Genomic DNA, 19,252 nt, shown 5'->3' with positions numbered 1-19,252 from the left:
GTCTGGCTCTATAAGTTCTACAACTCAAGATAAATGTGTTGCAACAGTCTGTTTTGCAGCATTTTGGTTCTGAAAGGTCACCATGATGATTTAATCCTTGATAATTTTGGAGATCTGGGTCTTTTTGGGCCTGGATCTCCATTTTTGCTGCCTCTTCGACGTGCAGGTCAGGCAGCTCCATTGGAACTGAGAGGGAAAAATAGAAGGAGATCTGGTTTGTTCTGTGTTTTTTTCTGTCCTCACATATAGGGGGCTGGCAAGTCACACCTCTATGGGAGGTCCTGTGGAGAGATCTTACAGCTGGTTATTCACCAAAACTGTATTTTCTTCTCTGGTCATCATGTTCAGATGAAACATGGACACTGGTTCCCAATGTCCAAAAACCATGATCATGGCATATGACACAACATCATTGTCATTCTAATATAATGAAAATCAATGTGGTTGTGATATTTAAAGGGCGTTTGTATTTAGATTGTATTTGTAGTATGTATAACTTAAGAAGGAGCGTACAAAGAGATAAAGGGAAGGTCTAAAACCATACCCAGGATGTCAGAGGTTTGTTGAGACCCTTTAAATTTGATACCCTTAAATAAAATTAATTGGTTTGGAGGGTGCGCTGTGAGCTGCCGTCTGGCTGAAATCAGCAGATCCTTCAGCAGGTTCAGAAAGCAGCCATCTATTCCCACTCACTAACACAGCAAACCCTCCATCTGCAACCCCCACCTCCCCTGACATCTCACTGGCGGCTGTGTTCCAAGATCTGGAAAGCTCTGTGATATTTACTCTACATTAGGGGAAGGCAACGTCAGTCCAACATCAGAGTGCCAATGTCCTGCAGCTTTTGCTTGCATCTCTGCTCCAACACACCTCGAACAAAAGGCCAAATTCCTTCCTTGGCATGTCTGTAAGTTAAGCAGAGGCCTGGCCATTAACTATTCATTTGTTTCAGGTGTGTCGAAGAAGGGATGCATGCAAAAGCTGCAGGACAGTGTTACTCGACGTTGCTGCTCTGCACTGATATTTGCATTATTTCAACCAAGCCTTTGTTTGTAAAATAAATACAGCCTCTTGCATTCAAAGCGACACCGCAGGTGGCTATGGAGTGAACTGGTCTCATGTTTGGAGTATTTTTCCCCCACATTTTGTCAAACTACAAAGTTTGACAAAATGTTCTTTTCTTCACATCTGACTGGGAAATAGGATTACAGAACTGCTCACCTACAGGGCCGTCTTCCTAAGCTGAAAAAAGGTCACTAATCTGTAAAATAGCCAAGAGGTTCCCATGGTAACTGGTGGAGCTTCGCAGCTCAGCAGGGCAAATCTACTGCCAGGATCACTAATCGTTGTAAAATCCACACGTTTGACATTTATGGAACCGTTAGAGGAAGGAAGCCAAAGTAAGTCCCATTTATAGTTTAGCATAAACCATGTAGGAAGGTAATCTGGTCAGAAGAGACCAAATCTAAAGGTTTTTTTATTTGTTTTTATTTTGGTATTTATGTGTCTGCATTTGATCGTTCATGAACTTTGTTGATATTTTTAGATTTATAGATATTAAAAGTCCAGCAACATAAAATGAAGTTGGCAGTTTTAACTCAAAACGTGGAGTTATGCATGAAGGAGTTTAATTTCAGTGTTTGACTGCAATAGGGCCGAAACAATCAGATTAATCAATTATTTAATAATTGTCAACTAATATAGTAATCGATTAATCATTAACTGGAGCATAGAGACTGTAAAACATGCCTTTAGCTGAAAGAACGACCCACTTAGAGCAGTAACTATTCCAAGATTGTAAAAATTATATGAATATTTTGCAATTAAGATTAAAAAAGTCAATAATCTCTATCGAACTCCTCAAGTAGAAAAGTTTGAGTTTCACCTGGTTTAATTTGTTAAAAAGTCTTTCTTAAAGATTCCCATGCTATCTGATTATCAATCGATTTATCGAAAATAATCAACAGATTAATCAATTTGCAAAATAATCGTTAGTTGCAGCCAAAGACTGAAGCAACAGGGATCATTCCCATTTGATTGACTGACTTTATTGATTTTACAGTCTATATATGGACTTCTTACATCAGCTCAAATAGTTAAAGTAGAAAAAGAGGGTGCCAAAGGAAGAAAAAGGTGCATGGGATATATAAAGTNGACTTCTTACATCAGCTCAAATAGTTAAAGTAGAAAAAGAGGGTGCCAAAGGAAGAAAAAGGTGCATGGGATATATAAAGTTTATACAATGCCTCCACATATCACAGCTTTTTTTTTTTTTTTATAGTAGCATCATTATATAGGGCTATTGCACAGGGTGCTTACAAGGGTATTTATATGGATGGATATTTATATATATAGTTATTGCACTGGGTATCAAATGTAAAGAAACAGGTTATTGCACAGTGTATTAGGTAATAATTGCACATTTTACATTGCACAAGTTATTGCTGTTGTAGTGTCGCATTGTAGAGTCTGGTTGCAGCAGGGATGAATGACCTGCGGTTGCGCTCCTTTTTATAAACAGGGTGTAAAAGTCTTTCACTAAAAGAGCTGTTTAGCTCCTCTACAGTCTGGCGCAGGGGGTGGAAGGTGTTGTCCATGATGGATGTAAGCTTGGACAGCATCCTCCTCTCAGCCACTTCCTCCACTGAGTCCAGAACGCAGCCTGGGACAGAAGCGGCCTTTCTCACCAGTTTTTTCAGTCTCTTTCATTCCCGCTCTGAGTGCGGTAAAACTTAAGCTTTAATAGAGAGAAGAAAAGATGAATGGAGACTGCTGATGACATCAGAAGACAGGGAGGGACCTTATAGTGAGACAGCAACTGTCTCACTATAAGCAGCGTCTCACATTACAGCCAGAGCTACAGGAGGGATGGTTTAGATCAGTGTTAGATCCAGTCTAAGACCAGACCTTAATCTATTTGATCATTTGTCGCAAGCTATGAAAATACTGATTGAAGATCTAGGAGGAATCCAAGCTGACCGAGCTGGGAGGAAAAAACCTTAAGCTGTCTTTTAAAGAATGGAGGTCAAAAGGGCTGAAGGTCTAAAATGTCCAGATATGTATTATTATCAAAGACTTTAAATGGAATAAATACATCTGAGATCAACCAGAATGTTAGTTTCTCTGTTTTACAAAACTTTCTGTCCAACAAGGCGAGTTTATTTTACGTTGCACATTTCAGTGGCCAGACAATTTAAAGTGCTTTACATGAAGAAACAGATATAAAAGGAAAACAGAGAAAAGTACATTGCAGTGGCTTAAAGGCATTCAAATAATGAACATAAATACTTAAATTGAAAGTTGGACTTTAAAAAAAAAACTACTCTAAACAAGTTTTTAATAATGATTTAAATAAATGTAAGGGTTTCAACACTTTTACAAACCCTGATTAGGAAGTGAACAGGGGTAGATCATCATTGAGTGATAGCAATATCTCTCCTCAGTTTATGTTCCTCACTATTTGCCTGCATGATGGATTTTCTATTACAACTTTATTGTCTTTAAAGTAAAAAAGAGAAAACGACTAACTTGTTGTTCTCTAGACAAAGTAGTGCATTTATGGTGCTACTGAAGCAGAGTTTGTTACAAGTAACATTCAGCCTGTCAGGTCAGAGGATGTTTATCTACGGAAGAGGATTAGGGTCACTGAAAAAAAAAAAGGAAACTGATTTTTACATTTTATTTTAGTTTAACATGGGAAAAAAGTCAGAATTCTGACTGAATTCTGACAATAAAAAAGTCAGAATTCTGAGATTAAAGTCAGAATTCTGACTTTTTCCCATACTATACTGAAATAAAATTTAAAAAATCAGTTAACTTTTTTTTTTTTCCCAGTGGCCCTAATCCTCTTCCGTATTTATCCCCTGAACCTTAAAAAAAAAAAAAAAAAAAAAAAAAATCAGTTCATGCAATGACGGATATTGGCCACCAGATGGCGCAAAAGATCCAAACTAAAGAGCTCATTAAATCAGTCTTCTATTAAATGCTATTTTAGATTTTAATATCTAAACAGCCATTAGTAACATTAAAGCACTGAGCTTTGAGGAAGTAAATACCCTATATCTGATATACAGCTTTGCTTTCTGTCCCAACTAAATGTTTGAACATCTTAAAATCAGCCAAAGACTAAGTTTAAAATGCTGTTTTCAATCAAAAGCTCTCCACACTAACTAGGCTCCACAGCAATAACTGCTTTTGGCAGCATTAAATGCATTAGAGTGTTTGCAATGAGGCTTTCAGAGGAGACCTGTGAAGGTTTTAGTTTTCAGCCACAGTGCAAGATTTCTTATGAAAATGAACCTCTTTAATCTGACCTGTACTGTTCAGCCTATACTTTGACTAGGCCCCTATAAAGCTGTGATTGTTCAGTTTTTTGCTGTGTTTTAGCCTTTTGGATTTGTTGGTCAGCTTCATACTGTCGCTCTGGTAGAAGTTTTAACGTCACAAACTGATGCCCAGATATATTTTTTTTAAGGGTTTCATGCTAGAGAGCAGAATTTGGGGTTCTATCATTTACAGGAAGTCATCAAAGTCCTGAGGAGGCAAAGCGACCTGAGACCATCTCAATTCTCTTGGATTAGCAGGTTTCGCCTCTAAACTCTTCCACTGTTGCTAAGGAAATGTTTCCACTGTTTGGCGAGTCTCTAATTGTTGAATTGTGAACTCTGACCTTTGCTGAAACAAGTATCACCCGCAGTGCTTTAGATTAGGGCTGCAACTAACAAGCATTTTAATAATTGATTAGCCTGTAGATAATATATAGCAAAATGTTCCTTAAAGACTTAAAAAAACAATTTTTTTTTTTATAGAATTTAAACAGCTGAAACTCAAATTTAAAGTATTTATACGTTTCTTTTTGCAGTTTTGGAATAATTCCTGCTAAAGAGTGTTGCTCTGTCAGCCAAATGTTTTAAAGTCTCAATACTCCAGTTAAACAAAATTAATCAATTATTAAATGAACAATTACTTCAATAATCAGTTAATCATGACTAATCTGAATATTTCAGCTCTACTTTAGATGTTTTGGATTTGTATGACTTTTATAAGTTTCTTTAGATCAGATTCCTTAAATTTCAAAAAAAGTAAAAAAATTTATATATATATATTTATCAGCATATTTAGATCAGATCAGGGTATTAAATCTTGTGGTGAGATCCATTTGCCTACTTCATGTCGTCAGACAGGTCCATTTTAGTGAATTGAAGTGGTTTTAATCTAATTCATTTGATATTCCTGACAAGATCTGTTTAGGTCCCTTTCTACTCGCTAACAAAATAAAGTTAAATTTGAAAACTGGATTTCTTTTAGTTTAATCTAAGTTTGATGATGTGCAACATCTGGGTTAAAAAAAAACAAACATTTTAACATCGACAGACACAGAGCGAGTGCTTCAATAATTTTTATTTTACTTTAAAAAAGAGGGAAAAAGTTCACATTGACATTGAGTCGCATTATTACAGCATATTGAAATTCTTCTCAAAGGAAGTAAAATACAACAGTTTTTCATTTCTTTTTATTCTTATATTAAAAATATCAAATATTACTCATCTAGCAGTGCTTGTATGTTCCTTAAGATATGTAGGCTTGATAGCAGAAAGGTTGGCTTTGCATGGGTTTGTTTCTGTTCATGACATTAATGACCTACCTTTGTGTTACCCCACCTGATTTCATGGACAAGCTGAACATGCAATGAGGGCGTCTAAACAAATCCTCCTACAGATAACACTGGTGCAGCAACACTTGGAACAGGCTTGAAATGCAAGAAGAAGCAGAAAAAGAACAAAAAAAAGGGGTCAACTGTTCCATCCATGGTGTTATCCCCCCCACCCCCCGTAATAAACCCTCATGTGCCCTCGCATGTTTACAAAGTGAGCAGAACTGAACCTGGTGATCCTCTCAGAACAGCTCACCTTCAACGACATGGTGAGAAAGAAAACTGACTAATAAAAAAACATCACTACCTGGATAAACTTCAAAAAACATACTCCTTGGAGAACATCTCTAGTAGCACAGAACTGTACAGGCACAAATATTATATATATAATTTTTAAAATAAATAGGGCTAGTTCAGCCTAGACTCAGTGGGAAAGGACCGACCCGAACCGAGTCACGATCCTTGCTGTTTCATGGGGCGGCTTATCAGCCACCTTCAACTTTAGTCCCTTCAACACTTCCTCACAGTCTCAGAGGAAATCATCCACAGTCCTACGCCCCCCCCCCAAAACACACACAAAGTCAGAAAGACCAAAAAGGAGAAGAAAACATGAGGAACTTTCTTTCTTTTTTATATAAAACACATAAATGCCGATTTTTCTGGAATGCCTCTGATTAGGAAACAAAAATTCAGCTCCTGAACCACCGCACCAGGCTGTGGTCTATAGACCCCCCCACTCGTGAGGCAGGTCATATTGCTGATGGGAGGAGTTTGTTTAATGACCACAAAGAGTTCGTCTTCCTCTCTTCACAGGGTGAATACCAGGCTGGGTTCAGATGGAGGAGTGAGGGACTGCGGTACAGATGAGCTGCCTGCTGGGAGCAGGAGTACTGAGTGAGGGGGGGTCCCCCCCCCCATCCCTGCTTAGGCGAAGCCCTGAGTGGGGTGGCAGCTTTAGACGTCAGTGGAGAAGTAGAGCGTGTTTCGCTTCAGTTCGGCAAAGGAGATGGGAGGATGCTGCAGGTAGTAGAGCAGAACCTGGACCTAAGAGAAGCAACAGATGGAGGAGTTATCAGGACTTAACCAACCCACATCAGCTGTGATCAGCTTTATAAACATACTGAGTTTATAGGAGATTCCAACAGAAAGCAGACAATACTGTTGAGTAACATCACTTTTTGGTAGAAACAGCAGAAACCCCAGCAGCTGTAGGTCTAATGTGGTACGTCTCCCTTACCACCATCTGCAGACTGATTCTTTTTTTTTTTCACCCAGATTTCTTTGCAATAAACCTCTCAGACAGACAGGAAGCATCTGCTAACAGTGATTATTAAGACTTTTCCCTGATTCATTTGGGCTTTTTAGACTTCAAATGTTCTAATAGGAATTTTCTTTTATCCAAAGCAGGAAGCTTCATGTCTAGTCCACCAGGGGGCAGTGTTCTGCTGCCTTCTGATGTGTCCCTGAATGAAGCGGCTAAATTATTTCCTCCAGCTTACATTCATTGAGAGTTTGGCTATTTTTTATTTTATTTTTTATTTAGGACTATTGAATTGGAGACGGATATAAACGCTGCATGATTGATGTTCTTTAATATTGGACCAACAGTAAAACCTTCTAATTTACTTCTAAGTCTCTCTTTTTAGGCTCTTTGATCTTTCCATCAACTGTAACCATCTCCCTCAGCATGATGCTACCGATACCATGTGTCAGCATGGGCTGGTGCCTTCAGAATACACAAACTGAATGGGTGATTAGAGGCCCTTAAACAGGTATTTGTTGTTTCACCTTCACAGTTTGCTAGGAACTCCAAAAGGGACTTCTGGGGACGTTTTTCCTGCTTTGCATTCAGGATGCACAGAGAGTCAGATGAATATCTGCCCTACCAACGGATTCTCCCAACTGAACTTTAAATCTATGCAGCTCCTTCAGAGTTACAATAAGCCTCATTAATAGAAAATATAAGTTTAGGTCATATTTCTGTTTTTATTCATTTGTTTCTAAGTAAAATTAGTTTTAGACGTACTTTGCCAGTTGTTTAGGCTTCTGTACGGTGGCCAGGAAGCTGCTTTGGTTTGGAAATGTATGTGAATAAATGAGCAACATTAGAGCCTAAAACAGCCCATTTTCACATCACAAGGTAGAACGGAAAATGTTGATCCTACAGTTACCATGGTAACCATGACTGATTTTCTCAGCTTCTCTTTGAGCTGGACTATCACATCTTTGCAGTGTTGAATATGTGCTCTGCTAAACAAATATGCATATTGTGCTTAGAAGATTTTCTTTTTGAAAACCTGAATCCTTTTTTATTTCACAGCTCTTTATCGCTCCTTTAGATAAATCAGAGGTTGCTATCTCCAGTGTGATCAGTGCCATTAAGTGCTGTAAAAGTGTTTTTTCCTTAAAAATGCAACAGAATGCATTTAAGAAAAAGTCTGGATAAAAGTCTTTCCTGCAAAGACTCTCAGGACAAACAGCAGAGACCTGCCCTATTTATGGTGTTTACCTCCAACTTGTTTATCTAGCTCAGAGAAGACATCTGCTCGCATGAAAGCCGTCAGTCAGAATAAATAGATAAATAGAAGAACAAGCTAAATACAGCTGGGAGAATGGGTCCCTCTGAGAGGGGTCAGTGGGCCATGAGGGAGTCCAGTTAATCCAGGAAACATGCAGCAGCAGAGGAAACACGTGTTTAGTCACTTCTTAAAGGGGCTCCTCTTTCTTACCGTCTATCAACCAAATGAATGGAGACTGAAGGAGCATCAGGGAGGAACCGGAGCAGAAACAGTGGAAAGAGTTTTTTTTTTCATTTCTCAGTAGATCATTTATGTACCTGTGCCATGACGTCATGTGACCAGATGTCAGAGGCGCACGTGATGTGCTGTCCCTTGGCGCTCTCCGCCTCTGAGGGCCTGAGCAGGGTGGGGCCGAACACGGTGCCCAGGTTGTGGAGGGACATCTTGTTGATGGGCTCCTTCTCAGCCACCCTGCAGGAACAAGCAGCAGCGTTTGGTTTAGTAAAGGAAACGGATCATGATAAAACTAACGGTACAACGATCTAATTCAGAACCATGTCGTCAAACAGCTTTAAGTGATCCATGAATAAGATGCAGCGATTTTATGGGAAAATATAATTTCTGTGAAAGTTGGGGGATTGGAGGCCGAGTGGTAAGGCCAGTGTGCTTTGAGTCCAGAGGTTCTGAGTTTGAGCCAGACTGCCACTCTGGGTCTCTGAGCAAGACCCTAAACGCCACATTGCTCCCCAGGCGCCCCACGATGGCAGCCCACTGCTCCCCAAGGGGATGGGTTAAATGCAGAGTTAATTTCTCCAATGTGAGATCAACAAAGTTCAATTATTATTATTAAAGAGGATTATTTGTTAGTTTGAGTCAAATGATGATTAAACCTACACCCATTTTTTTTTTTAAATATAATAAACTGTTCAGATTTAGCCAGACTCTTCTATAACTCTGACTAAGAATGAAAGACATAAGATGCTTTTTAAATAATTAAACTCTTATAGCAAAGTTGTTTTTTTTGGCGATAACTTCTTTAAATTGTTAACAACCAAATGAAGCTATAATATCAAATAAATACAAACAAACATATTTTATGTAAAACTGCATTTTGGTTTCATAAATACGGCAGCTCTGCTTATGTTAATCAATTTATTCTCTTTCAATAAAGTAGTTCTTTAATGCAAGCATTAAATCTCCTGGTCGATGTTGATGAGATTTAAATGTGTTTTAAGGGTTATCCATCTATAAAACTCCCTAAATAATAAAACGCTAGTGACCCCTGTCTGACCTTTTGAGGTGGTCCAGCAGAGTGAGGAAGGTCATGAGGTTGGGGTCGGGCAGAGAGCGCAGAAGGTGCATCATGCAGTTCTCCTTGGCTGCAGGGTCAGAGAGAGCTAAAAGACAGAAGAGACATGTCCCCTTAGATCCAGACAGCCTTTTCTTTTAACTCTAAACTTGACGTCCTGCAGCTGATCCAGCTATCCTCCTACCTATCCCCTCCATGAAGGCCGGGTACAGACGGTCTGTGAGAAGAGGCTCTGGCAGCTCCCTGAAATACAGCTTGAGTGTTCCTGCGATGGCGTTGATGTCCATGTCGCTCAGCATCATCAGGATGTCTTTGGTATCTGGGAATGAAGACAGACGGGTCAGAGAGCGATCACGCAGCTGCTGGTGTACATGCGGGGAGCGTCTGGTTTAAAACATTTCTGGAGTGGATCTTTACTTGTGTCGAAAGCTTGTTTGAGTGCCTGGATGTCGGTGGCCACCCCTGAGATCCTGTAGATTCCCACTTCGTCGATCCCCCTCTTCTCCACCTCCTCAATGCACTGACGGACGATGTAAGGCACCTTGGAGCGCTCGCGCCTGTGGACGGTCGCCGCGGTCAGTGTTTTAGCAGATATGACATCAGAACTCCCTCTATTTGGTGACACTTACTTCGTAACCACGTTGATCTTGACTCCAAACACTCCGCTCTGTTTTTTGGACGGCGTCCTCTTCAGGCTGAGGTCCCGACTCGTAAACTTCATGGAGAACTCCACTTTGATCTGCAGATTAGGATTCAGACAGACTGTTTTAAACTCCTTCTGACACATTAACGCCACACATAGTTTGTCTGGAAAAATGCTCAAGTCAAAACTGTTTAGCGACAAAATAATCTGTTTTCCATGTACAGAGCAACCAGCTGTCATTTGGACTTCCTGTGGATACGGCCAGAAACACAGCTGTGTTAGAGACGGAGGCGCTGTCTCTGCTCCAGTATAAAAGGGAAACTCGACACCATCCTTACCCCGTTCATCTCGATGACATCCATGTGCCAGTTCTTGGACTGTACGGTCTGTGGGTCCAGCTGAAAGACACAACAGACAAACGCAGTGGTTAAAAGTTTGTTTTGACCAAATATAGGAAAAAGAACTTAATTTATGTTGTCATTTTTCCCAGAGGAGAGCTCAGCTTGATAAGAAAAGGATTGAAACACATGTTAATGTGCTCAACAGCTGAATTTGTAGCGCCTTTTTTCTGCTCCATGTCACATATTAGTTGATGATCCATGAAGATAAAGGATCTCTGGTCCCTCGAAAAAAAACCCAACTGAAATGTCTGAGTAACTTTTAGGAACCTTGGTATGTCTTAAAGCTCCGACCTCGTGCTGCAATTTATGATTCAGTTTGTTTGAATCAACGAGGAAACTGTTGAAGAGAAAAATACACCAAAGTTTTGTAGCTTAAAAACAACCTGAAGACCAAATAATGATTTAATTAAAGACAAAAAAAGCTCATCACTCTTGTTCCTGCCCGGTCTCGAACCGAGGACCTTTCGCGTGTTAGGCGAACGTGATAACCACTACACTACAGGAACTGATATGACTGACCACCTACCCCGAGATTTAATGAGAGGGAAGCATTTCAGACCACGTTAACATTAAAATGGGGGTTGCTCAGTGGCACAGTGCACTGCTGCTTTACAGCGAGAAGGTTCAGAGTTTGCATGTTCTCCCTGAGCATGCGTGGGTTCTCTCCGGGCACTCCGGCTTCCTCCCACAGTCCAGAAACATGACTGTTAGTTTAACTGGCTTCTCTAAGGTGTGAACCAAGTTGCCCTGGGATAGATTGGTGACCTGTCCAGGATGTGCACCGCCTGCTGCCTGTAAACAGCTGGAGATAGGCACCAGCAGGGCAACAGAAAATGGACGGATGGATGAACCTTAAAACTACTCATACATCATAAAGTGTTTCACCTTCGTCACGCTTTATGTGTCTGATACATAAAGATACAGTTTAAAAATCTTCCCAGCAGCACAGTCACAGTTCCTTCTTCTGGGATAAATGACGCCATTCCTGCTGCGCTTGCCCTCGGCGGATCCTCTCGGGTCCAATCACAGCTCCAGAAGCTTGGCCTTCTGCTCATTGTTTTAAGTCCGCAGTAGTCTGCACACTCTGCATGAGGCCTAAACAACTAAGTAGCTTTTTATTGCTGCTTTTAGCATCTGCCATTACACCTCTACACACCATTAAACATTGTCTCCAAGTTCATTTCATCAGCTCTTAAAGGCATCATTTAGTTCTCATTCCATGCATTCCTCAAACTGCTGCTGCATGTTTTTCCCAGCAGGGTTGGCGTTTGTGTCAAAGGATGGTTAATCACCACAACTGTGGACAGTTACTGCCAGGAAGGGAGCTGGACTCTATGATGACGCCTCTTCTCGCTAACTGGAGGAGACTCAAAAGAAAAAAACTGCTGTTTCATAGATTTACACAAACACCTGATTAAATGTGACTCAAACAGGGTTGTAAAATCAGAGGATTCATTACAGGCAGCGGATGAACTCACTGACCCTTTCTGGATCCTCAGACCAGGCTTCTTTTTATTAAAAAATACTCCACTCAGGATTTTGACCTGTTGGCCTTCCCCTGGCTTTCATGGGAAATGACTTCCTCTGACCCGCTGGGCATGCATCAAGCAGACTGACATAGCTTGTATCTATTCAGAATACTGCAGCAGGAACTCTCCTTTCCACCAGCGTGGTCATGAAACCCATTATGCTTTGCACCTGTTGTTTCAGGGAATTTACTAAAAATGATTTCCAAAGCAGAACTTTTTTTGTAGAACAACTATCCACACTGGGCTTTCTATAACTATTTGTTAAAAACTCAACAAGTTGATTTTTCTGAACTCCAATACAGACATAAAATACTTAGAAGAGTTTGTAAAATGCATTACCAAAAATGTGGTTAGACTGGATGTTCAGATATGATTCCATCTATTAGCATAAAGGCTTATTATGGACACACGGGAAGAAAGAACAATGTAAAAGAAAACAGTCTAATATTTTAAACTGATCCTACGCCCAATCACAGCCTCAGATATTTAGAACTTAATATTGAAATTACTGCCTCCTACTGTAGCTGAGGCGTTACTGCCTAATTGAATCCCAGAAAGCACATGGGCACAAGCTTTTTTACAAAAACAAAGGAAATACGATCTTAAAAAAAATAAAATAAAATGAAATAAAGGAAAAAAATATTTAACTGCAGCTTAAATGTCAGAAAGATGTCTGCAGGGTGTGAAAATGTAACGACTTGTGACTTAGTGACGGCTGTTTCCAGGAAGCGAGAGAAGTCATCTCGAAAGACAAACAAACAGAGATAGAACCAGCAGAAAGAAAATAAATATTTTCTGGTGTCTTTCAGGATAACACATCTTTGGCCAGCAAGTTCTTTTTGAAGCCCCCTCTTAAAATGAGATAATTACATATTATAAGCTTAAAATAAGATAATGGAGTTTTTTTTTTTTTTTTTTTCGATTCTTAATTCTTCTTTTTCCTTTAGGAATTTTTTTTCCCGGTTTTCTTCAGGGGGGATTAACCCATTTAAAAGGAAAAACGACAACAAGCTTCTACTTTTTGCAGCATAAATGTGTGACATCAATGACTTCCTGTTAAACCATTTAATTTGTTCTGTTTTCCTTATCTGATACACTTGGTCTGGCTTCCTTACATGTGGCCAACTGAACCTGATCTCCTGTACTTACTTTCACTTTTCAGCAGGAAACCATGATTCAGCCCACATGCAGACATTAAAGAAAACTCATGGCTAGTGGAAATATGAACGACCAGCCATCAGCCCGGTCGTACAGGGTGTACCGTACTCTGATCTGACAGCTGATTAGATACACTCTGCACTTCAACAAGCTACTGCTGTGCTATTTTTACTGCTGGAAGAAAGGGGGACCAACTGATTTTGAGAACCAAATAAAAAGGCTGTTCCCGCCCGGTTTCGAACCGAGGACCTTTCGCGTGTTAGGCGAACGTGATAACCACTACACTACGGGAACTGGCTGATGCCCCCTCCCCCTACTGCTTGTCTTATCACTGTACCCTGAGCCTCAGACAGCCACAGTTTCATAATCTCTCAGCATTTCTAAGAACCACAATCAATACATCAGCTCTGACTTACATGATAATTCACTCTTCACACTGAGAAATGAAAGACCAAAAAGGCATTAAGTGCTCTTGTTAAACAAACAGAGAACCGCTGTAAAAGTAATGAAAGGTAATAGTGATAATAATGAGGACAGCCTCATTAAACATTACCCAGTAGAAATCACCCTGCATTCACTGTGTTAGTTAAAGCACGCTGTTGACAACCTTCTGAAAACCGAGCAACTTGATCCTTTGATCCGCAAAATATTCTAATGAATTGCTGCTTTAATTCCTCCTTTGTGTTTAATCACAGTTCTCCTCTGCTGCTCTCTGCCTGATTAAATATTCATTCGGCTTTTTATTAGGTCTTTAATTAGAACGCAGAGGAAAACTTGCACGCCCGCTTGGCTTTAGCAGGATTAGGGAAAGTGTTTGTGCTGCGAGTCCCAGTTAGAACGTCGCAGTATGTTTGCTTCGTGGAATAGAGTCAGGGCAGCTATTTTTAGCCATATTGTTTACACGTTCATCAGTGGTTGGTCTATTTACTACACAGCTGATATAGGAGGTGTTCAACTCGGTTGCTATGCCTCCTTCTTTTACAAAATTGAGCAGTGATAAAAAAAAAAAAAAAAGATTTAGAGCAGTTTCCTTCACAGCCACTGTATGCAATATTCAGGAGCACAGAGAGGAGTGCTGCACTTCTGGAAGATGACTAAGCCTACAGCCTGGATGAGTAAGAGATCTGCAGCATAACTGAGTAAAGCCATGAGATCACTTCTGGACAAAACTGTCTAATATGGGAGGAATGAAATATAAAAATAATATAAAGACAGGATAATAATAGCCGCTTGTTGTAGGGAAAAAACCTCTAAATGTTTTTTAATCTGCAATGAAGTTAAAGCTGGTTGATGCATATTCTACACTTACAAAAAATCCTAAAATAAGTGCTTTAGTATTGCATTTTACTATATTGATAATCATTAAAAAAAAAAAAAAAGTTTATACTTTCATCATTCTAACAGTAAAAACCAGAATATTGCTAAAATCCCGTCTTGTGACTCAGTTTAGATACTGTTTTGCTAACGAGCTGTCATGCTGGAACATTATTATCACAATCATCTGTTCTTTAAACCAAACAATTAGAGGGTTATATTAGATACACTATACTATAGTGTACATTCCAAACAATGATGCTCTAACTGTAGATGATCTATGTGTTGGTTTCATTTCCCTTGATAAACCCTCATGTTTTCATAGGACTGAGGATCCTGCATAGCATAACTCTGAGCTCATTACCTCATTTTTCTGGTGATTTGTAATCTTTATCTCTGACAGCATGGAGGCCGTTAGAGACGAGTTTTCAGTGGAATAAAAGCGGCATTTTTAGCCCTGCACAGCATCTCTGTTCTTAGGTGATTAAAATATTCTTCTGCCTTAAAACCTCATTCTGTCATTAATCATAGTACGATAATCCCCGTCATCACTCACCTTAAACTACCTGGTAAAGTCTGTAATTAAACTCAAACCCACACCACCGGCTTAGAGGACCAATAGCTGGTTGTCGTCCTACAGGGGCAGAGGCCACCCTGCTCGCTTTTAGCCGTACAGCTAGGAGCAGGAGGTCATTATAAGTATTAACCTGAGAATATTTTACTGAGCTCCCGCTTGCCTCCTGAAACTCATCAACCAATCGCAATGCAGCACACAGAGGCACGGATAAGGGCCAATAAAGGGCTATGCCCGCTGGTGGGGACAGATGGAGATTTATGTGGCCTACATAAAAAGGCCATTAAAGGACTGGCTGGCATTTTAGGCAAGAGGGAGGGATGAACCCGAACATTTCATCTGCACTAATCAACACTTAAATGGAAGAGTGTAATTTCATATGAGGGCGAGACGAGTGACGTGCAGGCTAGCCGACAATGGTTAGACGTTATTTTCTCTGATGGCTAATCCACTGTGATGGTTTGATTGTTTTTCTGAGCTAAGCTGGTGAAAAAGGGCACAAAAAAATAACACTAGACCCACCCAGGAAGCAGGTCACCAAGCAAATGGAGCAAAAATCCAGCTAACAGCCAGCCTGTGGCTACTTCATCATCGTTTGCTCTTTTGCGAGGACACCTAAGATATATGATGTCTGGTTCCAGTCCAATTAGTGTTCCCAGTCAGCCTGGCATCTCATCTCCCTGCGTCTTAATTAGGCACGGCTGTCAGCTGAAGGAGGAAGAACATTTCCCCGGTGTTCCTCTGTGCCCCCACAAATCTTCTCTCATGCAGATTCCTCTGAACAGAAATTAGATAACATGCTGCTTCCATCGGCACACACTAAGAGAAAATACAATAATGTCTGCTGCATTCCCTGCGCCGCTCAGTAATCATATTGGTGCATTCATTGCTCTTTTTTTTTCTTCTTTGCAATTTTCTTTGCAAGTTTTTAGTGTAGAGTAATAAAAACTTTGGCATTCAGGGGGCTTTACGCCATAAACATTAAAAAACAACTACATTACTCTCTTCGTCTCATTAAAAAAAAAAACCCAGAGGATTTTTTTAATGTAGCCGTTTCAGGCAATGAGTTGTAATGATTTAGCATCGCCGTATCTTTGCGGTCCAACTGAGATCCGAGTCATGCAGGGGCAGACATACAGCATAGGGGAGGCATAAAGGGAGAATTATACAAGACCTGATAGGATCAGAAGGTAAGTATGCATATAACTGCAACACAAACTTACTCAGTCCAAATGAATGAATGATTGTAAAAATGAATGGGGGCTCTGAGAGGTGGTGGTGGTGGTGGGGTTTCTCTGCAGTCTGACTATAAATACAATCCAAAGACATTAGCGAAATACAGGAACCTTCTTTATAGCATTAATGACACCAAGGCAGCAGTCTGTATGTAGAGGACTGAATCAATGCCAGACCTTTTGATTCATTGGTTAAAGGCTGATTTGAAACTGTAACTCCTCTCCTTTTTCTTTCAGATTGACATTTTCCTCAAGCTCATATTGCACACTGTGGAGTAAGACATCAGATATTGGCTAAAGACAATAAAGTAGCTGATTATGTGCATCAAATCCTAGGTGATATTCTGGCAAAACAGAAAGTGAAGACTGTTAAATAAACATGAGTGAACACAGAGCTAAAACTGCCTCACAGCATCTAATTTTATATTTTGGTTAGTCACAGCTGAAGGTGCACACGTGACAAGCTTTGCTTATAATCAGAGCTGCAGAACATGCTCGCTTTGGATACCTCAGAAGCAAAAAAAAAAAAAATACATAAAAAAAACTGCTGCTCTTCAGCTTGAAGGAATGACTCATACATAAACTGCTGCATTTTAACTGTGCCATTATAAATCTGACCTAGGTATGAAACTAGAGCATTTTTCCCTTTAATTTAGGTATAAATGGAAACAAAAAGTGTATCAAAAATGTGTTTGACCTACTTAATGTATCTGTTATTAGAAACCTTCGGATTTACAGGCGAGATAAAGAAATCAGATTGTAGTATAATGCACCTTGCCTATCAATTAGAGTCTTAAACACTCTTTGGTGTAGAAGCTCTATATGGTGGGATGTCAAGGCAAAGTTATGTGCAATTTGAATATAAAGAACTTTCTCTGATGTGTAGATGTGTCTGAGGTTCAGTGAGAGAGCTAGACTTCAGCAGATAACAGCAAAGCTAAAAATTTAACCATAGAAATGCTTTATAAATACTATGTTTTTATGCAAATTTGTGGAACAAGCTGGATTTGGAACTGGACTTGATAAACTTAAAATAATCTAAACATAAAATCAAATTTTTACAATATCGGAGAAAAAAAACAAGATTCTAATTATAGAAATGCTATTTGTTGTATAAAAACCAAGCTAATCACTAGCATGAGATGTTAAAGTGTTTAAAATGTCAAATAATGTTCAGTTACAGAGCGCATTTTACATCATTGACGTATATATATATATATACATGTCAAAAAGGGTACAAAGACTATTTCTTTACTCTCAGAGATTGAAATAAGCCAAATGATGCATCTTCAGTTAATAGCTGAATAAAAAAATTAAGATTAGAAATTGTCCATAAAATTCTGGTTGGTGCATATCCAATTAGATCCTTTATTTACCGAGAGTTTCATAAAAATTACTACAACTGAATGTTGCTACAAAGAAACACACACTCATAATGATACAAAAGACTAAAAGAAATCTTCTATTAAAGAAATATTAATGCTAATAATGCACTTATTGATTCAACCAGAGGATGATATCTCTAATGAACAGCAGAGGGAGCTGTTCTGGCAGAGACACATCTCAAATACATTAAGTCCTTTTTTTTCTCTTTAGCTGAAACTTAAAGTGATAAAAGAAAGTGATGGATGTGAAAACGAGTCAGGGGTGAGCTAATGGGAGCAGAAAGTTTATATAAATCAGAAAGGCAGAGATTATTTTATAATCCAGTGTCCAGGGAAATAAAGTTAAATTATTTCTGTGAAACATCTTGCTCTGCCACAAGCATCATTAAAGCTCTACCACCAGAGTGAGCAATAAAAGAAGCCTGATTTACAGGATATTGAATACCTTTGAAGACGTGAACATTTTCCATGTCTATCCTCTCAAATGAACGGCAGTTATATGAGGTTTGAACTTTGTTTTCTAACCGGGTCAAAGCTTTGGCATCAATGCCATCCATCACAGATTGAGCCATCAGATAAGAACAACGGTCAACTAGGCAATAGAGAGACAGCCGGGGATAATGAGCAGATTCACTGAGAATAAAAGAGAAGCAGAACAAACAGATGGAAGCGACACGGTGATGAATGCAGCAGGACAGATGCAGCAGAGAGACGACAAAAAGCAGAAAAGGTTTGGAGGTGACGTGTACATGTGTCAATAAGTCAGACCTTTTGTCTGAGCAGCTTGCTGCGGACGCGGCCCCATAGCTTGGCCCCTGTGTTGGAGTGCCTCTTGAGCACTGGGGTCTGGGGCTGGCTGGACAGGTTGTGCTGGTTCTGGTCCACGCAGCAGTGCTGCTCCAAACGCTCGCACACAGAGTTCAAGTTTACGTCCGACACCATGATCTCAGTCATTCCAAAGCCGTGGAGTCTCCCTTCCACCGAAAAGTTGAAGGTGGAGGAAGCACTTGGGGTGAAGAAGGATCTCCACGTAACCCTTCACTGATGGAGAGACCAGGTGCCAGAGAGCAGAGGACCGTGGAATTTTTTTTTGTAGTTTTGCTTTAATTCAAAAACAATAAAGATGAAGAGCCAAATGAGAACTGGTTACTTCCATGACCGCCTCGACGAGCCGCGTAAAAACTCCAGGTACGATCCCGTTTCTGCGAGTTGTTTCCACAGTCAGCTGCCAGCATCTCCTCACTGTGTGATCTGACTTCCACCGCAGCAAACAGGCACAGAGCGCTCAGAGAGGCAGAGACAGCGAGAGAGCAGGGAGAGAGGGAGCCAAGCAGGAGGGGTGAATGAGCTCCTGAGCGGAGCTGCTTCTCCAGATGTGGATGGACACACCTCCGAAGGGGGGAGGGGGGCGTAAACATTCAAAGAGAAATGAAAAAAGAACATACAGACAGGACAGAGGGGAGGGGAGGACGGCTAAACACTGCACTGTTTTGGTCAGTGCTTTGACCCCTTGTCAACTTTTCCCAGGGATG

General features: G+C 40.1%; 1 protein-coding gene and 2 non-coding genes across 9 annotated transcripts in view; all 3 read right to left on the bottom strand.

Annotated features, from left to right (window-relative positions):
• Positions 1–5,388: 5,388 nt before the first annotated feature.
• abr (active BCR-related) overlaps positions 5,389–19,252 on the bottom strand; it is a 151,969-nt gene continuing 138,105 nt past the window's right edge. For 5 of the 7 annotated variants that reach the window (XM_015385872.1, XM_015385874.1, XM_015385875.1 and 2 more), the window contains 7 exons: positions 10,463–10,522; positions 10,111–10,220; positions 9,899–10,038; positions 9,666–9,800; positions 9,464–9,569; positions 8,490–8,643; positions 6,608–6,697 (listed from right to left, as the gene is read on the bottom strand). In XM_015385872.1, coding sequence (XP_015241358.1) covers positions 6,608–6,697; positions 8,490–8,643; positions 9,464–9,569; positions 9,666–9,800; positions 9,899–10,038; positions 10,111–10,220; positions 10,463–10,522 — 795 coding nt within the window. Of the gene's footprint in view, positions 6,698–8,489; positions 8,644–9,463; positions 9,570–9,665; positions 9,801–9,898; positions 10,039–10,110; positions 10,221–10,462; positions 10,523–18,488; positions 19,046–19,252 lie in introns of those variants that run through there. The other 2 variants (XM_015385877.1, XM_015385871.1) reach the window with 2 other exon arrangements.
• trnav-aac lies at positions 10,959–11,031 on the bottom strand. Its single transcript has one exon. It is a non-coding gene; the product is annotated as a tRNA-Val (tRNA).
• trnav-aac lies at positions 13,434–13,506 on the bottom strand. The gene has a single exon. It is a non-coding gene; the product is annotated as a tRNA-Val (tRNA).

This window comes from Cyprinodon variegatus, unplaced genomic scaffold, assembly GCF_000732505.1.
Source record: "Cyprinodon variegatus isolate N-32 unplaced genomic scaffold, C_variegatus-1.0 Scaffold350, whole genome shotgun sequence".
Lineage (NCBI taxonomy): Eukaryota > Metazoa > Chordata > Actinopteri > Cyprinodontiformes > Cyprinodontidae > Cyprinodon > Cyprinodon variegatus.
This window is presented reverse-complemented; position numbering and strand designations above follow the sequence as displayed.